At 39.6% G+C, this 24,574-nt stretch overlaps 1 protein-coding gene across 2 annotated transcripts in view; it reads right to left on the bottom strand.

The window, feature by feature from the left end:
• The window catches only part of ARMC1 (armadillo repeat containing 1), a 35,443-nt gene extending 11,509 nt beyond the window's left edge, over positions 1–23,934 (bottom strand). Inside the window, exons 1-3 of one of the 2 annotated variants that reach the window (XM_075743990.1) lie at positions 23,760–23,934; positions 20,116–20,316; positions 16,375–16,466 (exon numbers count right to left, since the gene is read on the bottom strand). In XM_075743990.1, the coding sequence (XP_075600105.1) occupies positions 16,375–16,466; positions 20,116–20,307 (284 nt within the window). In that variant the 5' untranslated portion in view covers positions 20,308–20,316; positions 23,760–23,934. Of the gene's footprint in view, positions 1–16,374; positions 16,467–20,115; positions 20,320–23,759 lie in introns of both variants that reach the window. The other variant, XM_075743989.1, reaches the window with a different exon arrangement.
• Positions 23,935–24,574: the final 640 nt, after the last annotated feature.

Here is a 24,574-nt window from a genome sequence, read left to right as displayed (position 1 = left end):
TTGTTCTGCCACCCAGAAGGACCTTGAGAGGCTGAAGAAATGGGCTGACAGGACTCTCATGAAATTGAACAAAGGGAAGTGAAAATCCCTGCCCCTGGGGAGGAACACCACCAGCACCAGCACAGGCCGGGGCTGACCAGCTGGAAAGCAGCTTGGCAGAGAAGGGCCTGGGGGTCCTGGTGGACACCAGGTTGGACATGGACCAGCAATGTGCCTGTGCTGCAAGGAAGGCTAATGGTGTCCTGGGCTGCATTAGAGAGGTGCTGCCAGCAGGTGGAGGGAGGTGATCCTGCCCCTCTGCTCAGCACTGGTGGGGCCACTTCCAGAGTGCTGGGTCCAGGTCTGGGCTCCCCAGTACACAAGAGGGATGGACATGCTGGAGAGAGTCCAACAAAGGGTCAGGAAGATGATTAAGGGGCTGATGAGGAAACGCTGAGAGAGCTGGGACTGTTCAGCCTGGAAATGAGAAGGCTCAGGGGGATCTTATAAATACCTAAAGGGAGGGTGCAAAGAGGACAGAGCCAGGCTCTTTCCAGTGGTGCCCAGTGCCAGGACCAGAGGCAATGGCCACAAACTGGAACACAGGAGGTTGCCTCCGAACATCAAGAAACACTTTTTCCCTGTGAGGGTGACCGAGCACTGGCACAGGTTGCCCAGAGAAATTGCAGCACTGACATTCTTGGAGATATTCAAAAGCCATCTGGACACGGTTCTGGGCAATGTGGTTTAGGCCACCCTGCCCAAGTAGAGTGGTTGGACCAAATGACCTTCAGAGGTTCCTTGCAACCTCAGCCATTCTGTGAGTCTGTGAACACGTATTAGAAATTGAAGTCATTAGGTAAATTTAAATAGCAATGTACGTGAAGCATATCCATTTTAATCTACCTGTGGATATCTATTTTTTCAGGTTAAGAGTATTTCAGAAGTTAGTTCTGTAAGTAAAGCAAAACTATATTTCATTTTCCTGCCAACTATTTTCCTTATGTATTGTTTTCCAAAGAGTTTTGCATGACAGCTTATGTAACTCTAATGCACCTGATAATTAGAAAGACTGAAATATAAGCAGCTGTGTAATTTTGTTTTGATTCCAGAAATTTCCTGCTTCCATATTTAGATTTACGGTTCACTGCTCAGTCTTAAATTGTTTTGTCTTAAGGCATCATCAACTAAAGGCAAGGCTAGATGGAAAACAGGAGCCTTCATTCTCAAAACATTAGACAATTTGCCAATGCTATTTCAAATGTTTTCATCTTAGCTTATAGCATGATCTTACTAGCCACAGTCATCAAGGAAAAGTTATTGAGCTTATTACACCTTATAATAACAATTTAGAAACTTTTACTACAAAACTTAAAAATCCAATAGTTTACTGGTTCAAACATGACATTGATTTTAGGGAAACACTGCTCGAAGTCTTCTCCCTCAATCTACAGCATTTTTTGTAATTTTACTTAGCATGATAATTGTAAGATCACGCAGGAATACCAAAGAAGTATTTTAATCTCAAGTAATTTCACAACATAGATCAAAATGTCAATGTATATAAGCTCACTCAAGCATTTACATTTTTACTCTCTCTTAACCAAATGTGATGTAGTTCAAGAGTTGAATCACAGAACCATAGAATGGTTTGGGTTGGAAGGGACCTCAAAGATCATCTAGTTCAAACCCCCCCGCCATGGGCAGGGACACCCTCCACTAGACCATGTTGCCCAAAGCCTCATCCAACCTGGTCTTAAACACTTCCAGGGATGGGGCCCCCACAACCTGTCTGGGCAACCTGTGCCAGTGCCTCAACACTCTCACAGTAAAGAATTTCTTCTTAATGTCTAATCTAAACGTACCCTCTTTCAGTTCAAAGCCATTACCCCTTGTCCTGTCACTACACTCCCTGATAAACAGTCCCTCTCAATTTGTAATCCAGAGACCAATTTTGGCCTTGTACCAATGGACCTTTTTCCCCAGGATTGCGCAGGAATAAGAGATCCAAAGACATTCTCAACTCCTAGCTTTAGAAGGGGGCATCACTTACACTTCAGGATACATGAAGGGGAGCTACAGCTCATTCCCTGCACAAGGCTGAGACACCTCTGCGAGAGGAGGGCAACTAGAGGTAGATTCTTTCTATCATAGAACAGCCCACTCCCTGAAACTCTGTTAAGATCCAAGCAAGGAAAACAATACACAAGAACAGTACATTTGCAGTAACACACCTATACACATGTAATAGACACTTTCACATAGAGACTGTCTGTGCTATAAACATTTTCAGTATGCATGGCCCTATAAGAGAGGGGACATGGCATATAGCCTTACAACTCATGGGGAAAGGCTGTGCTACAGCCAACCAGAAAAGGTGGACAGGCATTGTATGGCTCATCACTATGATCATGCTCACAAGTACCTGGGAAACCAACACACAGAAAAATTAAGAGCAAAGAACGCTAGCAGTAGTGAAGGAAAGGTTAACCCAACCCACAAAACTAAGGAAATAGATCTTAACTTTTTAAAATCGGTTCAGGTAAAATATGATGTACTGACATCTCAAGGAGTTTACACACAAATGGAAAAATAGTACCTTAAAGCACAGGTTCCTTTTTAAAAAAATAATCCATCACACAATTCAAGTCTAACAAATATTAAGAGTTTGATGAATAAAAGTGTTTTCATTACCCAAGTTAAGGCTCAGATATTTGGCAAGACCTCAGCTGAATCCAATACTAAATAACCTACAGCTACTCCTAAATTAAAAGTAAAAACAACTCTCAGATTTAACTTATAGTCTTATCACAGAAAAATCTTAAGTCAGTGAATGTAACAAAGGACTGAACGCATAACTTTTTCTTCAAAATACTAGTTTGAGAGACTGAATTTCTAGAATGACTCAAGCACCTTTCCAAAAAGTTTGAGAAAACATATGATCACATAGAAGTAAATATTTTCACTTGATCCCAATCCTTTTCATACATGCAAGTACTGCCCCTATAAGGCAGAACTAATATTTTTCCCTAGGATCCTACGTAGTGATATTTTCAACCATCATTTTATTTCCGTAATGAACCTCATTCACTGCAATAAATGTAGTATCCTATATGACACAAAAAGTGCAAGTAAGAATTTAATGGATTAGCATGAATTATATCTAAAGACATTGCTGGGTAAATGCAGCTGTTTTAGAAACCTTAAAGCATATACTTGGTAGAGATGTATCATTTGATTTAATCATGGTTAAAAATGGGTAACAAATTAATATTCATATCAACTATACCTTAAGACCATTGATGTATCTGTTTCCAGGTGACCAATTTATTTCAGAGCCCATTCTTCCTATATTTAAAGACAGAAATTGTCTCTAGCAATAAGTAAAGGGAGTAGTAAGCTGCAAAGAATTGCCACATTCTGTAAGGGGAGTGGGAAATCACTAATCCTTGATTCTAGAAGTGAGACAAAGTGATTGACATGGTTTTTATGAAAACTTTGAGCATGAATGACAAGCCTATAAGAAAGAGCATGGTATTAGAGAAAAAGCAATCTGTTTCAAGACAGTTATCTGATCTGGCTGTTTTTATGGCTGTTCTGCTCCAGTGCCAGGGCAAGATTCTTTCTTATATCCAAGAATGCTGCTCTTTCTTGTGAGCTTTTAGCACATCCCATGATACGGTGAGCTCACAAGCATATGGCTGCTCTCCTGACTCATTCCAGGCAACAGGCAAGTCATTTAAAAACAACTTGAAAAAAAGCATTACTTCAGCACATACTTTCTTACAGTACCAGCAGGGTGCTATTACCATGCTACCTATTACAGTACACCTCAGTTCCCTCTAGCCGCAAAACACATAGTAAAGGCCAAATAACAGTATGCAGCAGCTGACAAAAAAAAAGATTACCACATGCTTTCTTAAAAGGAAGAAATCAAAATCCTCAAGTATATAGACAGCAGGATCCCTATGCTGGCCAAAACCAACATATCAAACATAGTAGTGGGTTATTGACGTGGTTTAGCCCCAGCCGCCACAGCAAGGGAGAGGGAAACGATCAACAACAGTACTGATAACAGATATTCACAATGGGTGATAAGAGAAAACAATTTACTGATCGGACGCTCAGCCCGGATGCTCAGCCCAGACGCTCATGCCAAACCCACCCCTGCCCAACTAGGCCCCTTTTATGGTGAGCATGACATCACATGGTATGGAATAGCCCCCAGCCAGCTTGGCTCACCTGTCCTGGCTCCTTGTGAAATTAACTCTATCCTTGCCAGAACCAGGACATTTATCAATAGGAAAAATAATTCACAGGCACAGAACAGGAAAAACCACATAGGCCTAAAGTGATACACTGAGCAGCAGCACTCTGAAACTCCAAATCAAAGAAATAAGCAGCTGGACTACTCGATGAATCTACGTAATGCCTGCATGCAGTTGTGTTATGTGACTGCATTCCAATGGCATCAACCACATGCTAGCTGCATGTCACTTATTTACTCCAAGGCTGTCGCACCATGGAAACAAGGCAAGGTCAGGCAGACTTTCCCAGAATTCTTTCTAGACCTGCAAGATGCCTCCTACTTGGCAAGTCTTCCAGACTCTACTCACACTACTAGCTGTGACAATTTGACCAGGAGACGCTAAACTAAGTTTGGAACGGAATGAGGAAACCTGATGTCTTGAAGTTGATTTTGTACTAAACAAGAGATACCTCACCGAAATTAGGAGCGAGGATTGGATTTCCCAGTGCTGCTTCCAGTTCAATTTAAGTCATATGCCCACTGACCCTGGAATTTTTTAAAGAAACTCAATGTAAACATTGGGATGTTCTGAAAACCGTTGAAAGCAAAAAAAAAAAGCCTAATTATAAGTTGTAAATCTAAGTAAAATCACAGTACAATCCCATTAACTGCTGTAAAATCAGCAACTGTGATATAATCTTAAACATTTAGCAAACTAAGTGATTACCCACGTTTAGAACCTTTCCCTGTTTCATTCTATTGTCCTCTGATCACAAGAAGAAAACGAACTTTCAAGAATGGGATAACAGATTTGAACATATGCCATATGTTTAACCCAGCTATTCATCCAATTTTGTTTAACTCTTGCTATTTATATGCTAAATGGAAGATCAACTTTTGATCTTCCACAGCTTGGTATCCACCATATGGACATATTCTCCAACTCAAAAGAAAGAAAAAAAAATAAAAAAAATCAAGGCCTGTTACTCAACTAAACTCAAAAGGCTTCAGAGTAGCATTTGCTAGACAAGAGTCTGCACAGCAGACACAAACTCCATGTTGAATTTCACAGCAACTAGTTCCAACATCTTGCCTGTTAATGAACAGTAATCATTTAATGGATTTATATGGCAGAAATCATATTTATTATATGGCTTCAACAAATTGCATTGGGGTTAAAAATATCTTAAGGGTAACAACTCTCTCCAGTCCTTTCCAGGGGAAGATATCAAATACTGGCATTAAAAAGCCAATCCTTCCTGGTCGTAATGCTGTAGCGACCAGGTACAAGTATTGGTAGTGCTGGAATTAGGCTCTGCATTTTAGGAACATCTTGAAGGAAGTCAAATACCACTCCTTGTATTATCAGTATGCTAATAACATGAAGTATATCATATAATAATACATGATGACACTATATAATTATCTGGAAAATTCTTTTATATAAGTCTTCAAAAAACCCCACAGTTTATTTTAATTTTGAGAAGTAAGCTGCATCTGAATATTTCCCTGGAATCTACTGGAGAAAGTAAAAAAAAAAAAAAAAAAAAAAAAAAAAAAAAAAAAAAAAAAGGTTTGCAAACTTACAGATAAAGGCTTCCCTAAATAAAACCTGTGTGAAAAATAAGAATTAAACTACAGCACCAACCTGTACCTGAGGAAAAAAAAAAGGCAAAAAAAAGCAGGTTTAGTCTATGTAAGTTTATCTGCGTGTAAGCTTTGTATTTGACTCATTTGCCTACAACTATTATTCATCTATTGAGCAGAAACTTGAAGTAGGTAACTTTAAAAGCAGTAACTATTTAAATGTCTTGTTTTCATACTCTTGAACTACTTATTTGTTGGCAATGGATTATTTTTTTTAAGCAAGCAGTATTAGCACCTTCACCGCTAGCCAAAGGGACAGCAGTCACGCAAAATAGTTTGAAGCATGCACCAAAGTTTAAAAAAAAAATTCTGTGAACTTGATGATGTACTGTGTAATTACAGAATGCACTAACAATTTTAATTTGTTCCAAGTTATTACATAGGACTTCTGACCTGCAAAATTCAATGGAAATCTTGTAGAAAAAGATATTGTAACATGTATTGCAAAACGACTGAGTATAAAAACACATTTCTGAAAAGAAATACATCAAATTCAGAATAACATATTCACTTTGCATTAGTTGTTCCAGAGTAAAATTCACTTTCTTCTGAAATAACAGGTCCATTCAGAAGCTGCTAATGAAGACTATTTCATCATTAGTATTTTTTGAGGGATTTCCCTTTGTGACACATATTGCATGTAATAACCACGTGAAACTATGTAAGTTCTAATCACACACCAGCACCTATGTTTCTTGCTTGAATAGCATTCATTAAAAAAAGAAAAAAGGAAAAAAAAAAAAAAGAGGTAATCCAGACACTTATGGTTTAATAGAAAAAAATATGCAAATTTTTTTGCGACACTTAGCCAGGGACAAGCATTGTCTGTGGACATGCTCCCTGTAACCCAAAAGCAGACATATGATATTGGCAAGGAAAGATGAGAAACCTCACAGTGCTAAGTATCTATCAACTCCCTTTTCATAGATAAATGGCTCCAGTCTACAATACTGTAAATCTGCACCTGCACTAAATATTTAATATTTCACAACACAACTTGCTACTTTTATTTCAAAGCACCTTGTGCCTCCTTTGCTCTTTATTTTAGTAAGCTGTCAGAAAAAGTCAGCATATCACAGAACCCACCTCAGCACTTTTTCTTATAAACTCAATAGTAACCAGTGAAGGTTACTGTATTCCTAAAATGTTTTTGACACCAGATGATGACAATGTTTACCGAGTGTTAAAGGCACCCTGTGTTTCCATTACTATTCCTGACTTCTGCCAAACCACTTAAAATCTCTCCCTCGCACCTCCGTACCGAACCCCACCACAAAGAGAAGACACTTGTCTTTTGGCACACCATGTCAGACAGGTCTTGAGGCACTGAGTTCAGCACGGTATTATTTTTTTTTCTTACCACACAGTCAGCAATTAGTTAAATGCCAGTTCAGATTCTATTCCTTTTAACATACCAGAACATTGTGCCACACTCAGTAAAGAATTTAGGTTTTTTTATATTCAAAATCATGTTTCTCAAAGTCCCATACTTGTTTTAATATAAAGTCTGCAGGAAAAAAAAAAAAAAAAAACAACAGGAAGTAAAACCATCTTTAGCTTATACTGCTTTCTAAAACACTTAACTTTGCTCCAGCCAGTCTCTAAATAAAGAGGAAACTGGCCAAGACATTACACACAAAAAGCTTTCAAATATACATATTTTTATTAAAGTTATTTTGTATTTCACATGCTTTTTTTTTTTCAGTGTTTCAAAATGATCTTTTTTTATTCTGCAATACTCATCACAACATTTCTTGCCTATAATGAAAAGCTACTAGTTCATTTTCTAACTTCCCAACCGATTTCTTCACCTTTAAATACAAAGCACTCAAAGCAATTACAATTGTGGCCCTCTCTCTGTCAAAAAAAGCAACACCAGAGTAGTGCCTATTCACTCAGTAATAGGCACTGAAAACTCTTTTCCAAGTTTAGGAACCTGTAATTTGGTAATGTGGCTTTTCAGATATTGTACATAAATCACACTGAAGAACTTGGGTACTTCGACGGTTAGGTAACAGGGCATGAAACTTGCACTACTTGTTATCATGTTCCTAAGCCAGTCATCGTAAACCAGCTGAAGGCCATTATTTTGAAGGACCTACTGGTAGTCTCTAAATCTTATGTAAATCACTAATTAAAAACACTGCTTTAATGATTACTTCGTTACCTCACTATTTGTGAATGAGTTAATTTGGAATTCACTAAATACCAAGAAAATATTTATATCGAAGAAAAAGGATTAGAGAAACTTTTAAAACTCAAGAACTGTCGCGTGAGATGTACCAAGAAAGCTGTGCACTAACTGCAAGTGCTGCCCAGAAACCAGTAACAGAAGTAGCACTCCGCTCGTTCACTGAGAGTGCAAGTGTATTGAACTACTATACTAAAAGCTACTCTATTGAATTAGTATTGAACTGGTATATTGTGTTGGTTTTGTGTGGCAAGGTTTTGGCAGCGGGGGGGGCTACAGGGGTGGCTTCTGTGAGAAGCTGCTAGAAGCTTCCCCTGTGTCTGACAGAGCCAATGCCAGCCGGCTCCAAGACGGACCCGCCGCTGGCCAAGGCCAAGCCAATCAGCGCCTCTGTGATAACATATTTAAGAAAGAGAAAAACAGTTAGAGAGCGTTTTTGCAGCCAGAGAGAGGAGTGAGAAGATGTAAGAACATCTGCAGACACCAAGGTCAGTGAAGAAGGAGGGGGAGGAGGTGCTCCAGGCGCCGGAGCAAGATCCCCCTGCAGCCCGTGGTGAAGACCATGGTGAAGCAGGCTGTTCCCCTGCAGCCCATGGAGGGAGGATGAGGGGGTGTAGAGATTCCACCTGCAGCCCGTGGAGGACCCCACGCTGGAGCAGGTGGAGACACCTGAAGGAGGCTGTGACCCCGTGGGAAGCCCGCGCTGGAGCAAGCTCCTGGCAGGACCTGTGGATCCGTGGAGAGAGGAGCCCACGCCAGAGCAGGTTTGCTGACAGGACTTGTGACCCCGTGGGGGACCCACGCTGGAGCAGTTTGCTCCTGAAGGTCTGCACCCCGTGGAGGAGACTCACGTTGGAGAAGGCCGTGAAGGACTGTCTCCCGTGAGAGGGACTCCATGCTGGAGCAGGGGAATGATGAGAGGAGTCCTCCCCCTGAGGATGACGAAGCGGCAGAAACACCGCATGATGAACTGACTGTAACCCCCATTCCCCATCCCCCTGTGCCGCTGAGGGGGGCGGAGGTTGAAGCCGGGAGTGAAGTTGAGCCCGGGAAGATGGGAGGGGTGGGGGGAGGTGTTTTTAAGATTTGGTTTTATTTCTCATTCCTCTACTCTGTTTTGCTTAGTAATAAATAAGATGAATTCCCTCTCTAAGTTCGGTCTGTTTTGCTCATGATGATAATTAGAGAATGATCTCTCCCTGTCCTTATCTCGACCCGTAAGTTTTTTTTCATTGTACCTTTTCTCCCCTGTCTAATGAAAGAGGGGAGTGATAGAGCGGCTCTGGTGGGCACCTGGCCCTCAGCCAGGGTCAACCCACCACATATATTAAAAAGTCTATAGATGTATAGTACTCAAATCAAACTGAGGCAGACATCAGATGATGAAAAGCCACCCAACCAAGAACCTTGATACAGATGCCAGATACCAAGTGGAATGTTATAAGGTAAAAGTAGTAGCTTGGAGAGCAGAAAAATGAAATCAAACTGTATTCCTGACTGCAGTCAAAAGCATTACAACAGGAATTACACACAAAATAGAATGAAAAAAATACTACAAACACACAAAAGCCAAACATAGAGGTTGGCAACCACCTAAACTGTTGAATACATAAACCGTACTAATTGTATAGAGCTCACTAAGCAAGTAAGTTGCATGCAGGAAGAAATGATGGCTTTGTGATATCTCTTTGGCTAAAAGATGTCCCAAGACTAAAAAAACCAAACACAACAGAACACCAGAAGTAAAATGATCAAGTACATCTTGTAGAGCATAGGGCAGACCCTTCCATTAGGTCACGCCTTCCTCTTTTTCTCAGTGACCAGTTCTATACACACGAACATAAGCTCATCCTAAATTGCAGTTCTCATAATAAACCTTTAGAACAGTTATTTGTATAATCACTAATTTCTATTCACCCCTGCAAAATATAAATCCACAGTAACATTTCACCATTTAAATTACTAGTTGCATTGAATGGTTGGCAGTCAAGTCTTGGACTATTCTTAGTCCAAGATTCCATCTTTCCAAGCCTTTAAACCTTATTTTCTTATCTCAAAAAATCATCAGATTCTCCTAGAAAACCCACTGCATCATGACTAAAGTCCAGGTTAACACCAATACAGTAAAACTAGGATTTTATACCATTTCATTACTTAATGCTTTTTGTGTCCACAACATTGAACCCATCCATCTTGTCCCCTGCCTCTCCACTCCTTCCTATATATAATCTCCTCCAAATACTAGGAAGCTGTTTGACAGACAAAAGAAGTATTCAGCCACTTAAAATGGTATATTTAAAGAGGACATACTGATGTTTCCTACATTTCCTAATATTTCATTGGGGCTTTTTTTGGCAAGGATGCTTTTTTCAAAAATAACTTCAAAATCCAATCTATTTCTGAAACTTGTAAGATTAACAAAATATACAATAAAAGCATTCCTTAAATAAACTAGGGGTGGGGAAGGGGGATATTAAGCCACTTTTCTTAACAATGCTGAATAACACAGCCTGCAGACGTCTTCCTGCTGCGACCATCTATTATTAAAAGCACATTGCTACAGCACTGAATAGACTGGAGCCCCAGAGCCCAAAGAGATGCACCAGTGACCAACAGCGTAATTTTCTAGAAGCACTTACGTTCTAACAGACAAAATGTAACAAAGTGGGTAAAACAAGGAGGCTTGGGAAAATAACAGGAAAGGAAAGGCCAGGAAAGTTAACATGCAATAACAGACAGAGAGATGTGTGTATTACTCTTGTTCCAGGTGATACACTGCAATTTGTAAATCATTTCTAAAACCAAAGTTTTTGGAACCTCCTGCTCACAGGAATATTTAAGCCACAGGATAACCGTGTTTTTCTCAAACACTTCTCAGTACAGAATCACAAGTATGGCAGAGTCCAAAAATAATCATGCAACTGAATCATGCTTCCCATTACCCAATTCTGATATTTAAAAAAAAAAAAAAACAAAAACAAACCAAAACACCAAAAAGCCCACATACCAAGGATTACAAAAAAATAACATTTTTAAGTGATTCAGGTATAGAATAAAATCTCTACAGTGTGTAAAGAGCTATTTCCTTCTCCTTTGCAGATCAGAATTTAAGTACTCCAATCAATAGTGTAAATGTTGTAAGTTTACAGATTTTTTTAGCTTTAATTTCTCAAAAAGTATTATCTTTAAGCCAGTTATGATATGGCAATGACCCCTTCTCTATTAGATATCCCTTTAAATACATAGTTTATTTTCTTGCTAATTAATACATGGCCTTTGCCCTGTCTTCCCCCAACCATTCCTCCTTTCTCGCAAAAGAGAAAAAGCAGTATGTCACACAACAAAAATTATAAAACTATTGTGATACTACATCCCTACTATTTTAATTTCAGCAAATACTACCTGAAATACTTGGCTTTTTCCTTTGTCAGACATCATAATTTAAACTTTGCTGGTTTCAACGAATAATTGAATTTTCAAAAAGTGTAGGTAATTAAGACTACCAAAAATTAAAATTGAGTAAGAAGTCAGCAATTATAGACTGCATGTATTTTACCAGATATGCAAGGGACTCTAATTAAACACATATTAATTGCCCTAATCTTCTTAGGCAAGTAATAAATTGGAAGAGCTGATTAATGCACTGGATTTAGTTCAGCTTGTTAAATCTGACACCCTGGCAAAGGAAGACTATCTTGAGCAGCTCTTTTAGCTAAGTAATTGGAATTTTACTCTCAGTAATTTGCCGTTCCATAATAAGAGCTATTTAGTATATTGACTCTTCATCAGGGTTTTTTTTTTAAATACATGTTAGTTATATTTAAACAGTACCATTATGCTGCTCATAAAGATTATGAAAAATTATGAACTTTGACCTTTACTGTCCATCAAAAGTCACTTTCACACTGAACACAAATTAGTATATTTCCTTGTAGGCTATAAATCCTAATTAATTTTAATTCTAGAAGCTGCTAATAACATTTTATAAAGTCCATACGGACACATTAAGTCCTCCATACAATTCATAAAGCCAGCAACTAAACCAGTTTTCAATATTAAATAACTGCTGATGACTGCTGGAATACATTGAAACCCCATTCTCCAATGAGCCTCAATTTCTCCTCTCCTTTTTATCTATTTACGCAAACACCTCTACACACACACTTACAGGTACTCAGTCACCTGGCAAGGGAGTGAAACATTTTTGTAATAGCAGTAAAGCAGTATCAGCTATAAACAAAGAAAAAGAAAAGTTTGGAAACTTACAGTTAAGGATTTTAAAGGTCTGTTTTCTCTCCAACACAGTTACCACTCCTAGCTTGTAACATCAAAAGATGCATCAAGCTTCACTTAAAAATAAGCAGATGTGGATGAACAAATAAGAGATCTACCCTGCTAAGGAAAACACCAGCAAGTATAGAATAGGCCAACAGAAATTTTTATATTTGAAAAATGTTTTGAAGAATTCCATGAAGCTTGAACAGCTTCTCATATGTCCTAGAAAGTGTGGAAGTTTATAAAGCATCTCAGAAAATCATACATGTTCCAAATCAAGTTCAGTCTGAAAAAAAAATCCTAAATATAAATATCTCACTGCCTTCAAATTTTTATTCTGTACTCCTCAGAGCTGACATTTCATATTTCTGCTCTAGAGCCTATAAGCTCCAGTCTCTACATCTAAAATCTGTTACTCTTCTGTTAGCAAAAACTAGTGTTCATACATCTTGAAAAGCACTGTCACAGTGAACCTAAAACCTATTCTTTGTTCCTTAGGTGAAACGTAGTATCAACTAAGGAGTCAGCCAAACATTCATTTTAAGCAGCAAAATGATTTTTGCAAATGAGCTATAATGCTTATTGTAACAAATATCAAAAAGCTGAACAGATAATATTAGGGGACTGATAAGTCATTAAATGAGACGTGAAGGTACCTCAACGAACTACAGTTAGACTTGGATACGTCTCAAATATTTCCTATTTTCCATGATGCAGTAAGATTAATTTACTGCTTATCAGTGGATAAACAGGTGGCACTCAATTTCAACTCTCATCCTCGATAGTCTTATGAAGGAAATAGTACTTTACCTTCACGATAACATGTTTAAACCAATGCTATATTCTTCTTCCATTGGTCGTACGATATTTGCAACAAAAGGGTTTTGGCCTGTGCCTGAGGCTCCCATGTACTACCACAAGAAATCACAAATAGCAAACCAACTGCCACTATTTTCCATTTGATGGCATCAACCATTTAAAAATCTGTTAGACTGGTTAGCTGTAGACAGGTTACGACAAAAAACTGCAGACCTGAACTTAGACGTGTCTCAGAGACCCTCAAGGCTTATAAAAAGACACTCACATGATGAGAAAAGCCCTCAAATTTCAGGATTTACACAACTGAAAGCTAGAGAGAACTGGAATTCTAAACAAACTCTTGACTTCCTAAGCACAACATCAGTTTAGCACTGCTGAACATCAACTTAAGTCTGAAACACGACAAATAACTCAGTTTGCAACTTGCCTCTGCACACGAGCTCCACTTCATTGCTTGAAAAGATGTAATACAACTTTGTCAGTGGCAGAATACAGTTTGTCACAATTCAGTACTGAAGAGGGAAAGCCATTGGATATTATTCGTTTAAGTTAGAAGTCAATGAAAGTGAACAGCAAGAGTTACAAAAGGGAAAGATTCAGACCATGGGATGTGCTTAACCTGTCAAGAGCAAAAAGCCAGCTCTTCTGCTCCAGAAGATGCTGGGTTCCGTCTTGCTTGAAAGAACTGTGCAATAACTGGAAAAGCAGAATACTGACAGAAGTTCGTATCTCTCTGTATGATTAGTTTGCATTTTTATAACACATCACAAAAAAAAAAAAAACCAAAACAATTTAAATTGTGGAAATAAAAGATTTCAGATTAGAGTGATGAGCTAGATACACAGATTCTGGAAAGTACACTGGAATGTGCAGCATGAAATCATTAAGACCAAAGCATTTATTACTGCTTTTATCAATATTTAGTTTCAGTCCAAAGGACTACAATACCTTCTGGTAAACTGAAATCAGATTAAAAGCTAGAATCTGCATTTTGTAAAGCAAATCTGAAGAAGGTACAGACCTTGTTTTCTCACCTACAGACTTTCTAACAAAAAACCAACCACCCCAAATCACTGATTTTTTTGTGACAACAATAATTCTACATCTATCTTCTCAGCACTTTTCTACCATCTTTCTCCATATTTCTGCAGGCAATACAAAACCTAGCTTCAGCATTTCCTGTCAACATTAAAGCCTAAAATCCTGACAAGCACATGACAAAGTCTTGTGTTTGAAAATGCTATGTATTTAAATTTTCATGATATCACACTTTCCAAATGTTACAAGAATACAAATCAAATGCATGTTCTTCCTGTTGCCAAAGAGCTTTCTAGAAAAAAAAGAACACCTACAAGATTTCCAGTTTTTACTGACTTCTCTCGTCTCTTCTGTACGTTTCTGAACTTCATACTCGGTCATTGAAATTGAAATGTAGAAAAAAATGCTGTCGAAGAGATTGCCATAAAATTCTTTAAACAAAAGTTTTAATTATGACTGTTTCCTGAGTAATATTTGTAAGCTGCAGAGACTGATAATGAACTACCATGTCCCTTTCAACAACTTCTTAAGGATGTCTTTGTACTGTAAATAGACATGTAATCTATACTAAAAGTAAGTTCTTCTGAAATACATGCTTCTGTTATTACCTAAACATTTCATTCTTATTATTATAGCAAGCAAAGATTTCTGTATATTTTACCTTAATTATGCTTGTCCTTAAAAAAAAAGGTGAGTACTGTAAGACTTAATTCTATTTCCCCCCATACATCCTATTAAAAACACTTATTTTAAAGACTTATAATTATTACATTATTAAAAAAAATTTGAGAACTATTCTTTTCTGAGTTCTAGTCAATTAGCTCATCATCCTATTTAAGACATGTATTTTAAATCCTTGTGTTTTGGGTAACTGGTGAATAACAAGACGATATTTAGGCATAATGCTGAATTTCATGCCAATACATAACCATGTTAAGTTTCAGAAGAATTAACGAAGCACTTAAAGATTAAAACTGTTTACCTTTCTTAGATCACATATCACATAGGACTTGTGAACAGACCAGAATTTCCCCTCCAATTCTTCAGGTTCACACCTTTAGATAAGCAGTGTCAGAGAGATAAAACAACAAAAGATACACCACCAAAAACCGGAGAGGCTGTGGGATGAAGGAACTAATGCCTAGCCTTGGGATTTTTGTCAAAGAAACTTGTAACTTACACCACAAGCGATACATTAGAGATTCAACATTAAAGATTCAAAAGCTTTCCACTTGAATCTTTAACATACAATTTTAGTTGTGTTTCATGCTTTTCTAAATATTTGTTTTAAACATTTATCTGAGACACATCTCAGTGCAGCAGTATGACTTTTCTCCTCCCTCATGGAGCAGTCCCTCACATCTGAAAAGTCCAGTTAACTAGAGCGCTATCAAACTGCATGTAAAATAATCACCTTTTGATAACTTGATGGCAAATTCATTTTTGCTATGACAGACTGATCTTTGAGGGAGGTTGGGTTTTTTTTTCTTGCTAATAATGTTTCATCTTAGTCCATCATATTAATTTCTATTGATAAGTGCACATGTGCATCTTCTCCAGTGTGCATATACCCACACATCTTCCAGTATTCGAGACTCAATAGTTAGCAATCTTAAAATCCATCAGTTGTAGATTTTGAGACATAACCCAGCTGACACATTCTACAAAGAAATTAGAGACCACTACAAGCCTCACTAACTTCTACTCTACCTGCAAGATGTTTCCTCAACACAGGACTGCAGATACATACCTTCAAAAATACACTGAAACAAATACATTGCATATACAACTTCCCTTTCCAAAGGTGGGATTCAAAGAATAAGTGAGGCAGATGCCAAAGAATTTAATTAAATGCAGTAGTGCCAGGCACCCTTATAGAACCATGAGAAGGATTATAAGAGAACCTAAAGGGAAGAGACAAAATTAGTTATCTGTAAAACGGGCAAGAAACCTGTTTGGCAAATGACTTTCAAATGAATATTTCTTGTAGATTACGGTCTAAGTACTTTGCCATACCCTAAAATGAAAACCATTAATTGTTTGCAGCCATATAACTTCAACAAGGAAGAATGCAATATTAAAAATTCACTAAACAAATTCATAGTCCAAGTCTCACTTTGCATCAGAATGTTATGTTTACACTGCCTTTGGTTCCAACAACCCAGCATAAACTTACTTTTGTATTACATTCTGTAAGCTCAGCATCATACCCAATTCACTTTTCATCTTTTCTCTGTTGGCACGGCACTCTGCCAAATAGCGGAGAGCCTAAAAGAAAGAGGACCGCAGCAAATCAGTGATACATCCAGTACATTATCATTCATCTTTATTAGTGTACATCTGCAAAACATTCACAATGTGAGTTCTAGTAAGAACATAAAGAGTATTATCACCTACTGTGAACATGAAAAAATTGTTTTATTATAAATACACAGAAAGCATAGGATATCTAATCTATGAGAAAAAGTTGAGAGGCTGAGTTTGTTTATAAGAGAGTCTATGGGACAATCTACCAGCTGTCTACAACTACTCAAAAAGCCTTTACAAAGATGACAAAGCCAAACTTTCCTCTACAGCAGCAGACAATGTAACAAGGGGTAGCAATCACAAATTGCAGCTTGGGAAGTTCAGATCAGATATTACAAAAAGTTTTTTCACTATGAAGGGAGTTCAACACTGAAACAGATGACCTAGTGGGACTGCAGAATCAACGAGACAAAGCTACAACTGACCTGACTGAGTGTTGGTGACAGTCCCAATTCAAGCAGGAAGTTGAAGTGAATGACTTCCAGAAGTCCCTTCCAACAAACATTTGTGATCTGAGATCTGAAGTAATTTTTTAAACACTGTGCTTCTAGTACAATTTAAATCAATTCTATGGGCTCCCCCAGTACCAGAAAACTCACCACCACCAAGTTTCTACCGTCCGTAGAAAGAGGTCTATCACATTTATAACCTTCTGAAGACTAACTACAATATTCATCACTCCATGCAGGAATAAGAATACAAGCAGCAGCAAGCTCCTTAGGTTAGTGTTACCTAAACTTGGAATTTACATTTATGTGTTGCCCAGGGTTTTGTTTATTTGACTTTCAAGGTGGACTCTTTGCACAACTTCACATTGCTGACCCGAGTCAGCAACTGTGTATTTGCGTGATCCCCCTAACATAATCTTCTTCCAGTTAAAATGTCAATCCTTTTCATGAGAAATCTTTCTCTTGTTAGTGCTGACAGACGAAGTTTTCTTAGAGGGAACCTCCAAAGGTGTACTGTGCATTGTGTTTTAATCAGTGTTTTATTGATGTAGGTACAAGAACTGCACTTGCAAAATCCTGCAACATGCAAATACAATGGGTTATAAAATGGGTTTTGTGATGGCAAGGTTCAGAAGTGCGCCAATTCTTTAAATATAGTCATATAATAGCTATGCTGTTCAATAGCTGCTTTAAAAATAACACACTCCTTAATCTCTTCAGAGATAGAGAACTAATTATCTGGGGGTTTTTTCTAAATCATCCTCAGCACATATTAGGTAAAACACAGACCATTTTACTGTCTTTTGAGAAAGTCTGGCTGCTGTCTGGCATGATAAAAACTCTAAATGTGATTTTTGCTATTTCCTGATGTGGATCAGTATAAATAATTGCAGTTTATAAATACTGTATATGTATTTATTTTCTTACTTTCCAACTACGGGGAAATATCTGAACAATAGCTCTGAACTACTGACTGTCACGTTAAGACATGTATCCTTACTGGTGGAAAAAGTTTCTCATTAGTCTCTGTTTAGGCAATTTAGGAAGGATGTAATGTTGTTGGACAAAGAAAAACCCATTCTCTTAACAGCTAATTATTTGAGTCAAAATGTAGGCAGTCTCTTTTCCATCCGTTACATATTCTTTACGCACAGATGTAACTTCCACTAAAATAAGACCAAAGACAAAGTTATCAGAACAACTTAAGTGATCTGATTTTTCAACACTAGGAAGCCTATTCCCCCTGCCCGCCCCCCCCCCCCCCCAGGAGATGCAAAGGTCTGCACCTTCAAAGAAGTGACATCATTTATACTTATTAAATCACAGTCTACTGAAGGCATAAGGAAGATTACTACTATGGACTTTGGCTCACCCTCTGCTCAGCAAAACACCTATGTTAGTTTTAAGCTCACAAGTAATTTCATCATAATCAACAGGACTATCTCTGTACTTGAATATAAAAATACATTGTTGTCAACAACAAAAGACACCTGTGATGTTTTAAGTGAAATGTTAGTGTAGTTTCTTAACTTCAGAGTCCTATTTTTGAAAATTTTAGTCCAAATTGAAGATGGAAAAAAAAGAAGTAGTATTGCCTGGGTTACTTCTGATTTTTTTATTTAAAATGTTCAAAACTTTTAGCATTTGAAGTGTCCCATAAATAATTCCTGGTATCAAAACTAGAGAAAACTACAGAAAAATACACCACTTCTTGATCAGACAGAAGAAAGGACTCAAGTGAAACTACACGAGGAGGGAAACACCCCCCCCCGGAAAGATTCTACAACATTTCAAAAAAGTCCTTTTTATGTAGGATTAATTTTTGTAACGATCACAGACTGATTACCAACTCTCGTGCAGACAATGAGAATATGCAGCCCAAAGATGCAAAGGAAGGAAAAAGAGTGAGACATCCAAACAAGATCCTCTTTTAAGACCACAACCTAAGGAAACTGCACCGGAAAGAAAACCAATGCAACATATTCCCAAGAACTGTAACCTCAGCACAAAGTTCTTCCAGTGAAGAACATTATAGTCTGGCAAATGCTATGGCAAGGCTAGCCTAAAAACCAATTAGCAGGACAAAGGTCTCCTGGATTATGGGACCTCATTCCTTGAACCCAGAAGAGTATCAGAGACACTGAAGTAATTCCAAGAAGTCAAATAACATCCACTGTGAAGTAAAACAAATGATAAATACAGAATTATAGTAGAGATAGCTCTTAATGATATAGAGAATGTATACTTTTATGTACAAACCAGAGCTCACTATTTATTTTTTAGCTTCACATTGTTTAGAATTCAATAATGATATCAAAATGGAAAAGAGCACCACATAGATTTTAGTAACTTAAAATCTTATTACAAGAATGGAATTAGACATTTAACAAAATCTTGACTTTTGTTTGTCCTGTTTCTAAGCAAGAAATACACTTTTTAAAGTTAGTATTTAGAGTCAGGATGAGAAATCACGACTTTATGTCTTAGAACAAGAAGAAACTGACAAAAACTGGAACATTAATAGATTTTGGGTTGGGTTTTTTTATTTGTTTGTTTGTTTTGGGGGTGTGTGTCTTTGTTGTAGGGTTTTTTTTTAACACCATGAGGGTGGTCAAATGCTGGAGGAGGGTGCCAGAGAGGTTATGGAATCTCCATCCTTCCAGGTGTTCAAGAATCAAACAGACATAATCCTGAGCCATGATGTGAGTAAGCTTACTTTGAGCATGGGATTGGACTATGACCTCTGAAGGTCATTTCTAACCTAAATTATCCTATGGTGGGTTTTATTTGTTGGGGTTTTTTTGTTTGTTTTTACAATATGAATGTTGAATCACTATGTATATTTACCAAGCTCCGTAACTTCATCTTAAGAAAGAGATTTTAGGGTGCTTACCTTCCTCCACACAAAGTGTGAAATAGCTCTATTAGGGAAAAAATGCAAAGTAAATTAATCTCTTCCAAAAAACCCATGAATTCCCCTGGAATAATGTGTTGTTGCTAAACGATTTTTGAAATACAATTTTAAAAAACCACTTATTATATAATGACTATCAACATAACAAACTCAGGTTTTATTTTTTAAATTTTTACTTGTTTAAAGACATATTAACAAAGTTACAAAATGTCCTACTGACATATAAATTTAGGTCCAGAATACTTACTAGTAAAGCTGAATGAACAACTGGAGGGTTGGGATGGTCCAAAAACAGAATAAGACCTGGCAGGCATCCTTGATCCTGAACAATAGCCCGTCTGTTCAATGGGTCGGCTGCTAGATCTCGGAGTTGGTTAACTACAGACAGTGCATCAGGCTCCTCACTCATAGTAGAATTCATTTTTTCTACACCATGCATACAAAACACCTGCTGGGGAAAAAAAAAAAAAATCTGTATTACTAATACCACAACACTTATCATCAATTAAAACACAGATAAGACAAAAGCACAAAGGCACTGATCTGTTATAAGCATAAAAGTATAAAAAACCCAAGGACTAGAATTCATGGAATGTGGATGGAATCGGTAAGTATGTGGATCTTGAAGTCTGTAAACTGGAAATCTAAACTTTCTATGCAGAGAACAGTAGGTTTGGTTAATTATATATAGGAAACAAATCAAAATACTATTTCAGACCAGTCAGCCTTTACAGGAGTGTGTTTGTGTTGGTTTTTTTTCATACTACAGACAAGTATTTCCAAGAAATCCATAGCTTCCTCAGAACAAGGCACTCGAGAAGTCTACAAACATTCTTCTGTATAAACACGCATAGTATCAAAATATGTATTTTCAGAGTATCTTTAGCAACAATGGCCTTCTACGATGGGGTTACAGTGTTGGTGGACAATGGAAGAGCGACAGATGTTATCTACCTGGACTTGTGCAAAGCATTTGACACTGTCCCACATGACATCCTTGTCTTTAAATTGGAGAGACATGGATTCAATGGATGGACCATTTGGTGGATAAGGAATTGGCTGGATGGTCACACTCAAAGAGTTGTGGTCAACAGCTCAGTGTCCAAGTGGAGAACAGCGATGAGCGGCGTTCCTCAGGGGTCGGTATTGGGACCAGCACTGTTAACATCTTTGTCGGCGACATGGACAGTGGGATCGAGCGCACCCTCAGCAAGTTTGCCAACACCACCAAGCTGTGTGGCATGGTTGACCCGCTGGAGGGAAGGGATGCCATCCAGAGGGACCCTGCCAGGCTTGAGAGGTGGGACCATGCAAACCACATGAAGTTCAACAAGGCCAAGTGCAAGGTCCTGCACGTGGGTTAGGGCAATCCCAAGCATAACTACAGGCTGGGTGAGGAATGGATTGAAAGCAGCCCTGAGGAGAAGGACTGGGGGGTGTTCATTGACGAAAAGCTCAACATGAGCCGGCAGTGTGCGCCTGCAGCCCAGAAAGGCAACCGTGTCCTGGGCTGCATCACAAGAGGTGTGACCAGCAGGTTGAGAGAGGTGATCCTGCCCCTCTCCTCCGCTCTTGTGAGACCCCACCTGGAGTACTGCGTCCAGCACTGGGGGCCCCAGCACAAGAAAGACATGGAGCTGTTGGAGCAAGTCAGGAGGAGGGCCACAAAGATAACCAGAGGGCTGGAGCACCTCTCCTATTAAGACAGGCTGAGAGAGTTGGGGTTGTTCAGCCTGGAGAAGAGAAGGCTCCGGGGAGACCTTATAGCAGCCTTCCAGTACCTGAAGGGGCCTACAGGAAAGACGGAGAGGGACTGTTTATCAGGGAGTGTAATGATAGGACATGGGGTAATGGCTTTAAACTAAAAGAGGGTAGGTTTAGATTAGACGTCAGGAAGAAATTCTTTACTGTGAGGATGGTGAAGCACTGGAACAGGTTGCCCAGAGAAGCTGTGGATGGCCCATCCCTGGAAGTGTTCAAGGCCAGGTTGGATGGGGCTTTGGGCAACCTGGTCTAGTGGAGGGTGTCCCTGCCCATGGCAGGGGGACTGGAACTAGATGATCTTTGAGGTCCCTTCCAACCCAAACCATTCTATGATAAGAATCAAATTTTACACAAAAATTAACAAGAAAAAGCCAGCAAAAGATTAACACTACATCATGAACAGCGCACATTAAGTTTTAATCTGGATCTATATATCAAATAACTAGTGTAATGCTATATTCATTCAAAGACAAAAAGGGTTTTAGAAGGTGGGGTTTGGAGTTGTTGTTTTTCTTTTCACTACTACCCTCTCAATAAAAAGAAAGCAAGCAGGTCACACCTCCTTCCAGACGAAGTCCAAGCCACCGTATCAATTTCAAAGACAACACCTGCTAGCTTGAGTATCAGATTCCAGAATTGTTTAGTGAGGAATAACTACTTCACAGGCAACAAAAGTGTAAGTTTACTCAACAGAGAAAATGCTACATCTTGGTGGAAAAAAAACTAGTTTCCCTCAAAAGACTGATCACATGAGGCTGAAACTACTAAATGCTAACTGTGGTCCTGGTGTTGCCGGTACTAAGTAACTTAAGACACAAAAGTGTGAGAAAATACGTATTGTTAGTGTTCTCGCATTTTTCCCCTGCATAAAGCAAATTAGATTTCTAACTGGTCACATTATTTTAACATCATCTCCCAAACAAATACTATTGTACAACCACGATACTGTTTTCTCACTGAATGCAGACTTTTCAGCAACACAAATTAATGATACTCATCAAAAACAACAAACCGCAAATATGCATTTTGGTTATGATAATTTCTGACATTTCCACATAGAAAAAATGCCATTAATCTTTATGTCAGTGGTCCTTCCTTCAGTAAAGAACATGCTAATATGAAAAATACATTCCAAGGATTAGTCTCCAGGCTATTTTTCCTGACTATCACAAGTTCAAAAGAGATCAACTGGGAGACACAGCAGCTCAACCAATAAACAATAATTTGTATTTCCAAAGCAGACAACCATAAATTAAAAGAAACCAGACACCCCAAATCACAACTCTCTTACAGATTATTAATTGCTTTTCATAGTTAGCAAAGGAACTTATTTAAAACTTCAAGGCAGTTATGGAAATGATGCTAACCAAAGTCCCCAACTTCCAGTTCTGCATCCTGAGCACCAGATCATTCCTACAACTCTCTCCATCCTGATCACCTTTTGCCTTTTTCTTTCTAATCTCTTGAAAAAGCACAAAGCCAAATTTTACCCCCTCCTATCCCACTAGGCCACACTCACGTCCTGCCCAGACCCTTCTCCCTCTCTCCTCAGCCACAACTGAGGAGACAACTGAAGTCCTTACCTGCTCCATCACCTACAACAGTCAATTTTATGAAAACTAGGACCCCTGGCAATTTTTTTCATGAAAAAAAGAATTAAGCTGTTTGAAAAGTTTTAAGAAGTTACCTAGGATTTGGGGGTCTAGCAGAGAAGTTAGTCAGATACCAGCTCTTTTCGCCTCCTCGCACCATTAGGATAAAAGCTTAACAAAGGCACCGCAGGTGTCTCTGCCGGTCTCCCTCTCCGCTCCGTGTCCTCACCGGGCAGGCCCGGGAGAGGAACCGCCACAGCTTCACCCCTCCGCTGTCAGGCTGAGCGTTCCTCAAGCTGCGGAGCCGACAGTCCGGCTGCGACCAGGCCCCGTGGCTCAGTTCCCGGGCCCCTCGCCCGGTGGAGGCACAACCCTCCAGCGACAGGCCGACGGGAGCTCCGGGGCGCAGTTAGGGAAGACGGGAGGAACCTCAGCCGGCGCCGCCGCCGTCCCCCTCCCACGGCCATCCCGCCCTTCCCCAGCGTCCCCCGTTCCCGCCCACCAGCGCGGCCCGTTCCCCTCCCAGACCCCGTACCGTTGCAAAAGACGAAGCCAGCCGGCAGGCTCAGCCCCGCACCCCCATCGCCCGCGGGGGCGGCACGGCACGGCACGGCCTGGCCTGCGGAGGGCAGCGAGAGGAGCTCGGCAGCAGGGCCCGCCGCACACGCACGGCCCGCACTGACCCCGGCACCTCCCACCACCCCGCAATCCGATTGGTGCGGGCGGGCTCACGCCTCTCCGCCACTCGCAACGGGCTTTGTTCCTGTCGAGGCCCGATTGGCTGCTGGTCCGCCCTCTGGCCGCGCCGCCGCTGTGCACGCCGGGAGTTGTAGTTCGGAGAGGGCCGCAGCGCGGGGGCAACACAGCCCCTTAGTTCCACCTGGTTTTATTTTTTTTTCCCCATAGATGGTCACCACCAAAACCTGAATTTACTGCTCGTGTAAAGTGTACTGTAAAGCAATACAGCGTGCAATACACCTGATCCTGCACGGAGACACCGCACCTACCCCCGGTTTGAAACGCGAAGCGGGTGGTCCCCACCCCATGAGCCCCGCGCAGCACCTAAATTTATTTTACCTTTAGCACATCTCAATCCTATTTGAAAGTTTGGGTCCCGTCCCCCCGCCCTCGAGTTGCCGAGGTTTTTCATTCTCACGTTCCTCAGCTCCACTCATCGCAGTCGACCCTGTTCACTTTTGAAACGTTTGAGTAAAGTTTCTAGTAAAACTTTTAAAATTGGAACTATCTCCTAAATAACCCAGACCCCTTCATCCAGCGTGGGGAACGTACCGATTTCTGAGCTTCCCCACACCCCGGCAGCCACTCCCAGGCATTTCGACGCGCACCCCC

The sequence above is a fragment of the Balearica regulorum genome, chromosome 2, assembly GCF_011004875.1.
Source record: "Balearica regulorum gibbericeps isolate bBalReg1 chromosome 2, bBalReg1.pri, whole genome shotgun sequence".
NCBI classification, from domain to species: Eukaryota; Metazoa; Chordata; class Aves; order Gruiformes; family Gruidae; genus Balearica; species Balearica regulorum.
This window is presented reverse-complemented; position numbering and strand designations above follow the sequence as displayed.